We start from the raw sequence: 12,728 nt of genomic DNA on the forward strand, positions 1-12,728 counted from the left end.
AATTTAAAAATAAGTCCATTGATAAATATATTTTATTGATGCTGATCTGAACTTGACCTTCCATTCTCAATTATGAAAGATCTTGAATGTCAAAATTCTCTGTGTATATCACCTGGTTAGAAAATAAAACCAAAATATATGAGATAAAGACTAACATCTTTGGGCTTCATAATTATAGGTAAGCTAACAGTTTTTTCATGTTAAGGTGATCTGTTTCTCCTGATCTTTGTGTTAAAATTATTTGAATAATTGTCCTGTTTCACTCAGAGAAATTAAATATTATAAAGACTGTGCACACAATGCTAAGATGTTTCTAAATGAGACTTGTGAAAAAATATGTGAAGTGTAAGAAAATTAAGTAATCATTCAATATATTTATAAAAGTAAGTTAGAAAGAGTTTTCATTTCCATATAGTTTAATATTTATTGACTCATCAGTGTTCTAGACAGTGAAGAATTTCTTGAGGAAAGTTCTGTATCTGAATGTAGTCTGTAGTAGGATGGATAGTCTTCCTCCCACATCCCTGACGAATATCATCCAATGTGTAAAAGTCTCAACGATTTAGAAGAGATTTCAGAGATCGGGCTGGCTTCAGGCCATTGATTTCTCAAGGATAGTAGCTTGGGATCTCTGGATCTTATCCAAGAAAATATTTTATAAAAACAGTTTTAAATGCATGTCATATGGGCCATGATCATGAGGTGCCCGATGACTGGTCACTTTCTAATAAACAGAAAAATGGAAGCAAAGACAAACTGCACTTGGACCGAGTAACCAGCAAGATATCAGGAGAAAAGGGCTCGAGTAGTCATTATAAACAAGTATGGTGGAACATGTTAGCCTGACACAAGTATCGTATTATATACAGTGTTGATTTTAAAGTAGAAAGATCCATTCAGAAGAATATGTAGTGAATATTGAATCTGGACAAGCAGTTTTGTTATTAAATCAGACATTTTTTGGAAAAGAATTATAGTCTATTTAAATAGTATCATATGAGATAAGAACTCCTAAATCATAGTTCATGCCAAAGCAGCCTAGTGAAATCACCAGAGGTAACCTCTGATAAATTTATAATGTGTCAAGATTGTTTATTTTTCAGGTCCTGCCATTTCCTTGGTTTTACATGTCTGTTGAAATCATATGTTGTTTTGGGTATGTGAAAGATTGTTACTAATTGGTCTGCCCTGTGTGAAATGTTGAAAGCATCAGACCATGAATCAGAGCAGCATCTACCACCCTCATTAAACATGGGACAGCCTCTATTACGAAACTGTGAAGACTCACACAGGCAGCTTATTTCATTATTCACTCTGAGAGGAAAGAAAGAGCGTTTTTTTATTTATTGTCTTTTGTAGCTATTTTATAGCTTTACAATAATCTCCTGCTGTAATGACATGATCTATAATATGTTTCAGGGAAATATTTGAAAGTCTTCTTTGAAGTTTTAAATTTTGATTTATTTCAATTGTTTTGGCTTCATAGAATTTTCAGTGCTTAGCCCAGTAATAAATAATTGAAAATATTTCTATGAATACGGAAAAATCTTGACATGATCAACTAATTTTTACCAAGGTATACCTGTGTGATGATCACAGATTCATGTGGAAAAACTTTGCCCGGTGTGGCTTATGTTTACATATTTTACTGACTGTCTTATCTAAAGGCAAGCCAAATTACTTTATCCATCACGGAAGGTAGCCATCTCTGAAATGAGATATAACAGCAGTTCCATACTTTAACAGTTCGAAACTGGGGCCTGATGATTCTACAATGAATTAAAAGACTGCAAGAAAAATGGGAAGATCATCAGTTTGATCTTCCATTGCCTACTTGTATAAAACTATATGCTTTTAAATTCCCTTTCATGCCTTTTAGACAGGCATTTATTTGCTCCCAGATCCTTATAGAGAATGCAAAACATAAATTCATAGATTCAATCATGAGAGACTTTTAAAATGATTTTAGTGATGTGTAGCCTAGTGCCTGAATGCTGAGTGTGCTGTACGTGTGTTTTATGACACGTATATATATATATATATATATATATTATATATATATATGAGAATCAAGGAATTGGAAGGGAAGCTAAAAAGTAACTTCCAGCCATGCTGGCCTTATACATTCATGCTTTGAGTTTTCCAAATTTCCACCAGTAATAGATGAATAGATAAAGGAAAAGTATGAAAGATGTAGCTGTGCTGGAAAACATTATAAACATTGCTGTGAACTAGAGATGAATAGACATACAAAATAGTAGAGGACTGAAGCTGTGGGGCTATGACTCAGAGGGTCAGAAAGCAGGCAAAAGCAGTTGGGAGGTCATAATCTTGTGGAGAAACAGAGACTGAGAGTGCCCCCTATGAGGGAGAAGCTCAAAGAGAAAAGAAAAATAAAATATCCACTCCATAAAAAGAAATCAATTAGAAAAATAAATCACTTGAAATGAAAAAGCAACAGTAAGGTGTGAAAAGTAAGCAATTAGAAATTTTCGAAATGAAACGTACAGTCTTTTAAAAAACCAAAAAACTCCATGGGTAGAATAAACTCTAGGTGAGCCAAGTAGAAGAGAGAATGAGTGAAGCAGAAAAAAATAACTCACCCAGAAGGCAACAAAGAGAGATAGGTAAAAAACATTGAGAGCAATTTAAAATATGGAGGCCAGACTGGGAAACTGCAATATTTATGTAATAGATCTTTCAGAAAAAAAATAGAAGAAATGGTGGAAAAAGAGTTTTGATGGATAAAATGGCTGAAGATTTTCTAGACTTGAAGAAAGATATGAGTTTTGGAATTGCAAGTGCTTATTAGGTGCATATAAATAAAAGTAAACATATGGGGGACAGCACCATGGCGTAGTGGTTAAGTTCATGTGCTCCACTTCAGCTGCCCAGGATTTGCAGATTCAGATCCCATGTGCAGATCTAGCACCGCTCATCAAGCCATGTTGTGTCAGCATCCCACATAAAACAGAGGAAGATTGGCACAGATGTTAGCTCAGTGACAAGCTTCCTCAAACAAAAAGAGGAAGATTGACAACAGATGTTAGCTCAGGGCCAATCTTCCTCACAAAAAAATGAATAATAATAAAAAAATAAACATACACCTAGACAAATTGTATTAAAATTACAAAGTGTCAAAGGTAAAGTGAAAATTGTACAATCTGTCTAGCATAGAGGAAATAAAGCTTCCTCATCTGGGAACCACTGTTAGACTGACAGCATAAATCTCATTAGGGACAACAAATGCCTGAAGAACTAATATATTACAACTAAGCTATTATGTAACAATGAGAATGAGATAGAGCAATATAAGACATGGAAAAACTAGGAGAGTTTACCACTCACAGATCTTAAGCAAAAAGGAAAACAAGAATGGACTTCAGTTAGAAATAGATTCAGTTCCAGGAGAAATTAATGAGAAACAATGGTGAGCAATGACATTATAAAATATATTGGTAAGCTTAATTTTTCTTGCCAAAAATGGTAGAACTAAAATTTAACACAATAGTAAAAACTGAAACGATGGGGCTTATTTAGTGGCTAGTTAAATTCTCTTGGTCAAAAAGATGCTAAACATAAATTCTTAGATTTATGTTCTAAGATTCATGCATTCTTAAATAATTTATTTAGACAAATACTGTGGTTTTGAATGTTTTAAAAAATTACTAGTGATTTCTGAAAAAGTAGAAATCTGTCTACAATTTCCTAATCAGCAGAGAAAACGAATAGACAAAAATCTTTTTCAATCCAGTATAACACAGAAAATAGCAAAGGAAAAAATATATATAAAGCTTAATGTAACAGAAAATCCACATAAGATGATAGAAACAGGTGTAGAGTTACAATGTAAAATATAAAAAATGTAACATGGTTAAATTCAGTTTTTATTGTATGTATTATTTTTAAAATTTTTTATTGTGGTAACATTGATTTATAACATTACATAAACGTCAGGTGTACATCATATTTTGATTTCTATATAGACTACATCGTGTTTGCCACCAAAAGTCTAATTGTCATTCGTCACTGTACAAATGTGCCGCTTTACCCCTTTCACCCTTCCTCACCTCCCTTCCTCTCTGGTAACCACCAATTTGTTCTTTCTATCTGTGTTAAACTCAATTTTTTAGAGTTGTGTTTGTAAGCTAGGGCAAAATTTTTAAAATCCAATTGTATGTAATTTATAAAAGGCATCTAAAACAAAAGCATACAGAAAATTTGAAATAAATGATAGTAAAATATATATCAGAAAAATGCTAACAAAAGAAAGCTGATGTTGTAATGTTGATAAACAGAATATAAGATAAAAGTCATACATGGAGATGAAAGAGTCAGTACTACTTAATAAGGGAATAATCCCATCGAGAAGTTTTAAAAATTGTGAATTTGTATACAAATAACAACATAGCTTTAAAATATATAAAGCAAAACTGATAGAATTGTAAGAAATTATTAAAACTACATCATAATGGGGGATTTTGCCACTCCTTTATTAGAAACTGATGGTTCACAGAAACTGAATATTAAAGGCCATAGCAGATTTGAACAGCAGAATTAACAATCGCAATCATGATTTTGTGTGTTTGGATACAGAATCTTGCTTTCAATAGATGGAGAACATACTTTCCTAGCACAAATGGAACATTCATAAAATTTGACCATGTTCTAGGTCACAAAGGAAATTTACCAGATTTTGAAGAATTATCTCATAAAGACTACAGTTTTGACCACAGTGCAATCAAATTAAAAAACAACAAAAAATAGTAAAAAATAAACGTTTTGACGCTTACTAGAGTAATCCTAAATAACTCAATAAAAATGACAAAATATTGAAAACTGAATGACAATAAAAGTGCCACTTTTCAAATCTTCTGGAATGTAGCTAAATTGATACTTAAGTCCTTCTGTTTCAAAAATAAGAAATGTGTAAATATAAATGAATTGTGTTCAAATCAAGAAGCTAGAAATAAACAAGCTATTGAATTAACACAAAGAAAGCAAAAGGAAGGTAATGATAAGTGTAAGAGCAAAATTTGTGAAATTGAAAAGTGGGGAAGACATTGAAAACAACAACAAAAAGCTGCCTCTTCGATGAGACTCCCCAAATTGCCAAATATAACAAGATCTATCAAGAGAAAAGACCAATCACCAATAAAGTATTATGCCTTATGTGAATTCATAAAACAAATGGGAAACCCTAAAAAAACACATTTGATAAGCAAAGGACTAAGTGGCCTTGGTTTTGAAGAAGTGTTTCAGTATTATTTTTAAAAAGATGAGTAGTCTATTAGAAAAATGGCCAAAAAATATGAATAATCAATTCATAGTAAAACAAAAGCTGCAAATCTGGCCATAAATTTCTGAAAAACGTGTTCTACCTGAATCATACAAAAGTAAAGATATGCAAATAAAAATACCGATAGATAAATATCATTTTTTCTATCATAATGGCGAAAATTTTAAATTTAATAATATCTAGTATTGGTGAATTGAGGAATACATCTCAGTAGATATGGACAAAGTAGTTATAAAATGTGGTTGTTCATGCTCTAAAACAGCAGAATTAACAAGTCTGAGAAAATGACAAAGAAATCTTAGCGAATGAGGTGTAGATGGAAACATCTTTAACCCAGCTTAGAGAAGCAAGGTAATCTGGTAGTTGAAACCAGGGCTCCACAGCCAGACTGCCTAAATTTGATCCTGATTTTCTCTCTTGGTAGTGGGTGACCTCGGAGAGTCACTGTGAACTTCTCTGTGCCTCAATTTTCTCATCTGTTAAGTGGAGACAATAATAGTCCCTACTCATTGGATTGTTATGAGAATCCAATTAGTTAATATTTGTAGAACACTTATAATGATGCCTTGCACATAGTAAGTACTATGTAATTTATTTTTTAAGTAAATAAATTTCGTAAGGAAAAATCATTTCTAACAGCCATTGTGTTAATTATCAAAACCTTCTCCATGATCTAAGATTAAAAAAATTATATCACTAGACGTTATAGCCTCTGGAGTTATGGGTTCTGATTAGAGTCCTTTGGTTCTCTACTAACTATCTCTAAGAGTAGATTAAAACAGACTTTTGTATGTCGCACTAGTTTTTCTGAAATATTTTAAAGTAAATTGTAGGTGGCATGACACAGACTCAGATATGGATGGAAACTGCGTGTTTAAGCTGAGGTGTCATATACATCAGTAGGGAAGAGATTCCAAAAATAGTACTTATTATCCATAAGTGAGAGATACAATTATAACACTCCTTATATGATAGCTGCATGTAAATTCTACATGAATTAAAGATCTAAATGTGGACAGCAAAATTTTAAAACTTTGAAAAGAAAATATAAGAGATTAACATTATGACCTTGGGATAAGAAAGAGTTTATTACAATACAAAGAAAAAAATTTTAATAATAATTCTTTTGACTACTATACAATAAAGCTTATGTTTGTTAAAAGACCCTCCCCCAATAAAAAAAAGTGTAATGACAAGCCACTGATTAGGAAGAGATTTACAATGCTCATAATGATGAAGGATTAGTCGTCAGAATGTATCAAAAACTATGCATCATCAAATGAAAGATAAAATTCAGCATTAAAAATGGGCAAATGATTTTAATATGCAACTTACAGAAGTGAAAGCCTGAATGAAGGGGCAATGAAATATGAAAACATGCTTACTTGTAATAGTGATCAGAAAATGAAAATTAAAGCAAGTATCCAAAACAATTATATATATAAATATCTCAGATTGACAAAGATGAAAAAATCAGACAACACTAAATTATTTTCACATTATGTGAAATGGGAATTCTGTTTCCCTGATGGTGAAAGTACAAATTGGTAATACTACTTTGGAGAGCAATTGGCAATATTATATATATATATTCTCCTCTAGCATAATAATTTCGCATTAAAGCATATTCACTGCAGGATAGGAAGTACTAGTGACAAAACAGAAATTAGAAACAAGCTAGTGGCCAAGTTCCCATCTACTGGAGAATGGATAAGCAAATTCTACGTATGCATATTATAGAATATAATATGACACTAAAACTGGATGGATCAGAGCCACAGTAATCAATATAAGTAAATCTCATTAGCACTGTGAATTGAAAAAAATCTAGTAAAAAGTTATACCATTCATGTAAAAATTTAATATACATGAACAATACCAAATATTGTTTTAGATATAAGCATTTGTAGTAAAATTGTAAAAGCATAGTTGGAAGGTAACATGCCAACTTCAGAAGAGCAGTTATCTATGTAGAAAGGCCAGGGGGAATAGATTAAAAGGGGTTGATAAACTGTGAAATTCCATTATGTCGTTGGTGGAGTTTATTTCTTAAAGAAAAGGTTATGGAGGAAATATGGCAAGATGTTAATCCTTGTTAAATCTGGGTGGTGATGACATGGATGTTTGTCTCAAAATATTTTGTTTACTTATTCATTTTAAACACTGAATTGCAAAGTGATTGACAGGAATAGAGGAACAGAACAAAGTCAACGATTAGTTCGTCTATGTGTTCACCCAGCCAATTGAAATTTTAATTTTAGTGACTACACCATGAGAATAAGATCACTGTGAAGGGAAGGGAATTGACTCAGATATTCTACCTAGTGCTGCTAGTCTGAGTTGTTTGCTTTGGGTCTGATGTAATTTAATACACAGTGGCAGAAGACTCCTTACTCTTTACCTGACTTCCCTTTTGTTACTCTGATATGTGATTATAGGAAATATCATGTTACCAAAAATGCCATCCAACTAAAAGCAGAAATTATTATTCACTTTGTATAGTTAATAAGCTAAATGATTTAAATCAATAATAAATAGAAATAACTTATTTAAATAAACCTAAGCCAGTACCTGTATTAGGAATGTGAATATCCAAACTGAATTCTTTCTTTTCACAGCCAACTTGTGGCATGTGAGTTTTTTTTTCCTGTCAGGTTAGTTTTGGAATATGGGAAGAGTTATTGTCTACACTTGTCCACCCACACCCCATCACCCACATAAGCTCTACTATTATATCAATTGAATATCTTTATCAGAGATTATGCGTATGCTATTGGTACAAAAATGATTTTTCAGAGTGTTTCTGTCTTTACTTGGAAAACATGTTGTCACACAGTGGTCACTGGAATGAAATGTCATTTAATTTGCTAGTTCAATTATTTATGTCCTAATGCTACTAAGTAAGTTAATTATATAGGCATAACACTCTACCTCTCTTCTATTTTCTACTGTTTTTCTCTAAGTAAGAAGTTTGAAGTTTAGACAAACTAGGGATAAATCAGAAAATTCTCACTGTTGTACATACTTAAAAAAGAAAACCATAATAATTAAAATATGAAAGATTTAAATTTCATATCTTTGAAATGATACTTGTTTTTTCCATTCTAATTACAACTCCTCAAAAATGAAAAAAGAATTGAAATAATGCCTCTGGCAGTTGACACAGTGCAATTGAAATGAATTGGAATGAAACGTTTTTCAGGAGCAAGAAAACCAGTTACGCAGGAGGAATGGGAAAGTCAATACTAGCAAAATACGTTTTACTTTAGGATCAGAGCAATTTAAAATAAATACATACTGGTTTCCTAGGCAAGGAGGAGCCAAGGGAAGGGGGATGTGTCTTTAAACTTCCAATCTGATAGTTTTCTAAAAAAATTGAACTTTTCTTGGCAGGTTTAGATCCCGATAAGCATCTTGGAAAAACCCTGGATCAAATGGAGCCTTATCTTTTAGAGGTAAAAATTTATACTATTTCTCGAAATATAGGCATCTAAAGGAGGAAAAAAATAGTGCCGTGATATAATGACTGTAAAATTAATTTTATTTAAAAGAAAACTCAAATACATTCATGATATAGTTTTATGAAAAAATTAAACTTCTAATGGATATAAAAATGTTTGTTTAATTATGAAAATTATTACCAGCTTGTTGACCTGAATAAAAGAGTAAGTAAGCTATACCTAAGAGGAAATTGTTCTGTCAGAAAGTTTACTTTCATTAAAATGGGCATTGTATTCTACATAAAAATTCCTCTACTTCTAAGGTATCTTATAGTCTCCGTGATCAGATGCTTCTCCATCAGAAATGTGAGTGGAAACTTCCTTTAGAGATTATTGAATCTAACCTCTTCTTTTTTACCAATTAGGAAATTAACTTGCCCAGTAGTAACAAATTATCCCAAGGTTTCAGGTTACAATTGTTTAACCCTTATCATTGTCAAATCCTAAATTTATTCTGAACACTCAAGACTTAGTTATTTTCACTCTCTTCTATTAATTATTGTATTTTATTAGAGTCTGAGGACAAATATTTATAAGTGTGGCAAGGCTAAATTAACTAAAATAGCGTGATTATTAGAGGTTTTTTATTCCACAATCTTGAAGGAAAAAAAATCACTCTACTTCTGTGAAAGAACTGAACTCCACTAATAAGTTATCATTTTCCCCTCCCATGCTTTTAATCCATCAGCATCATCTCTGGACATGGTTAATACCGTTGCTGTGGTATGAACTGTTAGCAGTTACATTCTTCACTAACTTTATCGGTTTCACATTTTCTTTCAGAGTTATTTGTATTTGATTATTTTATGGTTTATCAATATGTACCAAATGCTTAGAAAAACCTGAAATGTTAATTCCTTCTTTCATTAAGCATTATTAAGCACCTAATATGTGCCAGGCAAATAGTAAAGATTAGAATAAAGATGAAATGATTATATAAATGTGACAAATTATATTTGATTTCTAGATAATTTCGTGTCATTTGTTTAAGTCTATCTAATGAACACAGTTGCTTTCCTTGCCCCTCCGATAGGACTCTTTCCACTGCAATTCGTTCTATGGCAAACATTATTTCTATGTTCACATGTGTTCACTACCGTCAGACTAAATTTTGCTTCTGCAGAAACGGTGTAGATTAATAACGAAATTAAATTTCTGGGGGTGAAAGAAAGAGAACTTCAGAAATGAGAGACTGGGACTGAGGCAAAATAGCTTTTTGTAAGCTGCTTCTAAAATTTGAAGTGATGAGTTCAGGTTTCAAGCGTGTAGAGATTCTTTGTAGAAAAGGGAAATAAGCTTTTGGAGTTACCATGATGTTGATTATGAATTAATGCGGGTATTATCACGGGATGTTTAAACACAAAAATGCTGAAGTCATTTTATTCAACTCTTGCAAGTTCCTCAACATGACCTGGAAATCTATTTCTCTAGAAAAATTCTCTACCCATTCTCCACAGTGACTATTTCACTCTTTCTCTGCTCTCCTCAGAGAGTGAGTATCCCGCATACCTCCCTGCTCTGCTCCCCTGTTCTGCATGCATTCTCTCTCCTTCATGCAGGTAATCCAGTCTGCCTGGAGTCTTAACTCAGAGCTGAGTCTGTGAGGTTTTCTTGCTGAAATAAGCCTCCTTTGAGTTGCCATTTTCTTCTTTGCCTCCAAATAGGTGACCCTTCTCATGCTATATTTTATTTTTCTCTTAAATAATGTTTATTATAAAAGTAAGGCATGTAATATGTAAAAAATAAATTTAAACACTATCAAGTAATGAAAAATCTTGAGTGACTCCAAGCCTCCAGTTTATCTGTCCTTTCTCAGAGCACTCACTCTTTTCTGTTCGAATTTCTCTCTTCAAAAACATTTTTTGCATATGTAAATATACATTCATGTGTTTATCCACTTTTACCTAAATTGGGGCATGCTATGCACATAATTCTCCATTTTCCATTTTAACACATAGAAATCCAGGTCATTTGTTTCCACAGCATCATTGTGTTCTATTACATGATAATAGATTGACCTATTCTTTGCTGATGAACTTTATTCTTTACTGATTTCTTTGATTTTAAAATATTTTGCTATTACAAATAATGCTAGACTTAACGTTATTTATGTGTATTTTGGGGCATGTATGAGTTTATCTGTAGTATAAAATCCTAGAATGGAAATGCTGAGTCAGAGGTATTATGTATATTTTTAATTTTAACAGATATTGAAGATGTCCGTTTCCAGCTATGGTGGAATAACTTGCATCAACTTTCCCAATACAAACAACCAGAAAGTTATATGAAATTAAAACAACAATAATGTTGGAAGGCGTTAAAGAGTTATAAAAACTGATATAATCTGAGGGGCCAGAATTCCAGTGAGAATGGAAGCCCTGAGCATTGGCTCTTTTCGCTTCAAGGTGTTTTCTAGTTCAAAAATTGTACAGAGATGCTAAGAAGCTGAGGAGAAGACTCCAGCACAGATGCTGACTGGGGCTTTCAGCAGCTTCACAGGGCTAGGGAGACAAAAATTGGATTTCAGGACAAACCAAAGTGGAATGGACCTGGTTAACCCTCCCATTTTTCAAGTGGACTCCTGAATGAGCTATTCATTAGGAGTAAAGGTGAACTAGAAATAGCCCACCCCTTGCAAATACTTATATCCAACTTCAAATCTTATCAATCCTAGACTGAATTAAAGTGATTGGATCCTACTCTTTTTGCCTGTTTTTCTCTGGAGAAAGATAACATGATTCAGAGCCTTAGATTATCTCTAAAATATTCTGTATACAATTTTCAGCAGGCAATCAAAAATTATCAAGCATATTAGGCAGACCTGATGAGATAACTGAAACCAAGAGAAAAACACACAATAGAAACAGCCCCAAAGCATATCCATGTAATCAAATTAACAGATTTAGACTTTTAAAGGGCTATGGCATTGGGTGAGCAGGTGAACTATTTTATGGGAGATTTGGATTCTATGTAAAAGAATCCAATAGAATTCTAGAACTTAAAAATATAATACCTGAAATTAAGAACACAATACATGGGTTTACCAGTCAATTTGATACAGCTGTGAAGACAATTAAAGAATTGGAAGATAGGGTGATATAAAGTATCCAGACTGAAACACAAAGAGAACACGATGGAAAAAAGAGAAAAGAATCTAAGAGATTTAAGGGAGAGAAGTTTATTATACAGGTAATTGGAGTTGCAGGGGTGGAGGAGAGAGGAAAGAACAGAAGCAGTGTTTGAAGAGATTTTGCTATAGGACCTAGCTATGGTTATTTTGCTGATTTTGACAAGTAGCTTCTCAGGATGGTAAAATTGCTCTAAAGAGGAAGAATGAATATTAATGGGCACAATATGCACATTTTATAAATTTTTATTTTATTGTTTTTTTGTGAGGAAGATTGTCACTGAGCTACCGTCTGTGCTGATCTTCCTCTACTTTATGTGGGATGCTGCCACAGTGTGGCTTGATGAGCACTGCTAGGTCTGCCCCTAGGATCCGAACCTGTAAACCCCGGGCCACCAAAGCGGAGTGGGTGAACTTAACCACTATGCCACTAGGCCGGCCCCACAATATGTACATTTTAAACAGGAATTCTTTTTTCCTGATAGTTAGAGAAAAGTATGCAAAGCAATCTGAGTGTCTTTTTCTCTGGCTTTTGCATAGTCTAGTCTGTGTGTACATGAACTCTCCATAAAATGAGTGCTTAATAAATTTTTATACAGTTAGCAATTTGTTTCTCACCTCATTCACAACAGTTATCTGACACAACCGAGATTTTAACACACACTAACCAAGTTTTTTGCCTTCTTCTTTTTGCCTTTCATTTTTGCATATGCTCATAAAGGAGACTCAAATCTTTGCCTGATGTACCCAGAATACAGTGATTCTAATAGGAAAGCAAATGAATCATCTGTCAAACTCTGTC

The 12,728-nt window shown here is 32.9% G+C and overlaps 1 protein-coding gene across 4 annotated transcripts in view; it reads left to right on the plus strand.

The window, feature by feature from the left end:
• DPH6 (diphthamine biosynthesis 6) overlaps positions 1-12,728 on the plus strand; it is a 175,849-nt gene that overhangs the window by 121,757 nt on the left and 41,364 nt on the right. For 3 of the 4 annotated variants that reach the window (XR_011541566.1, XM_070625997.1, XM_008517319.2), the window contains exon 6: positions 8,693-8,754. Coding sequence is in view for 3 of the 4 variants with exons in the window: in XM_070625997.1 (XP_070482098.1) it covers positions 8,693-8,754 (62 nt within the window). In the remaining variant the exon portion in view is untranslated. Of the gene's footprint in view, positions 1-8,692; positions 8,755-11,006; positions 11,499-12,728 lie in introns of those variants that run through there. The other variant, XM_070626022.1, reaches the window with a different exon arrangement.

This window comes from Equus przewalskii, chromosome 1 (genome assembly GCF_037783145.1).
Source record: "Equus przewalskii isolate Varuska chromosome 1, EquPr2, whole genome shotgun sequence".
In the NCBI taxonomy this organism is placed as follows: Eukaryota; Metazoa; Chordata; class Mammalia; order Perissodactyla; family Equidae; genus Equus; species Equus przewalskii.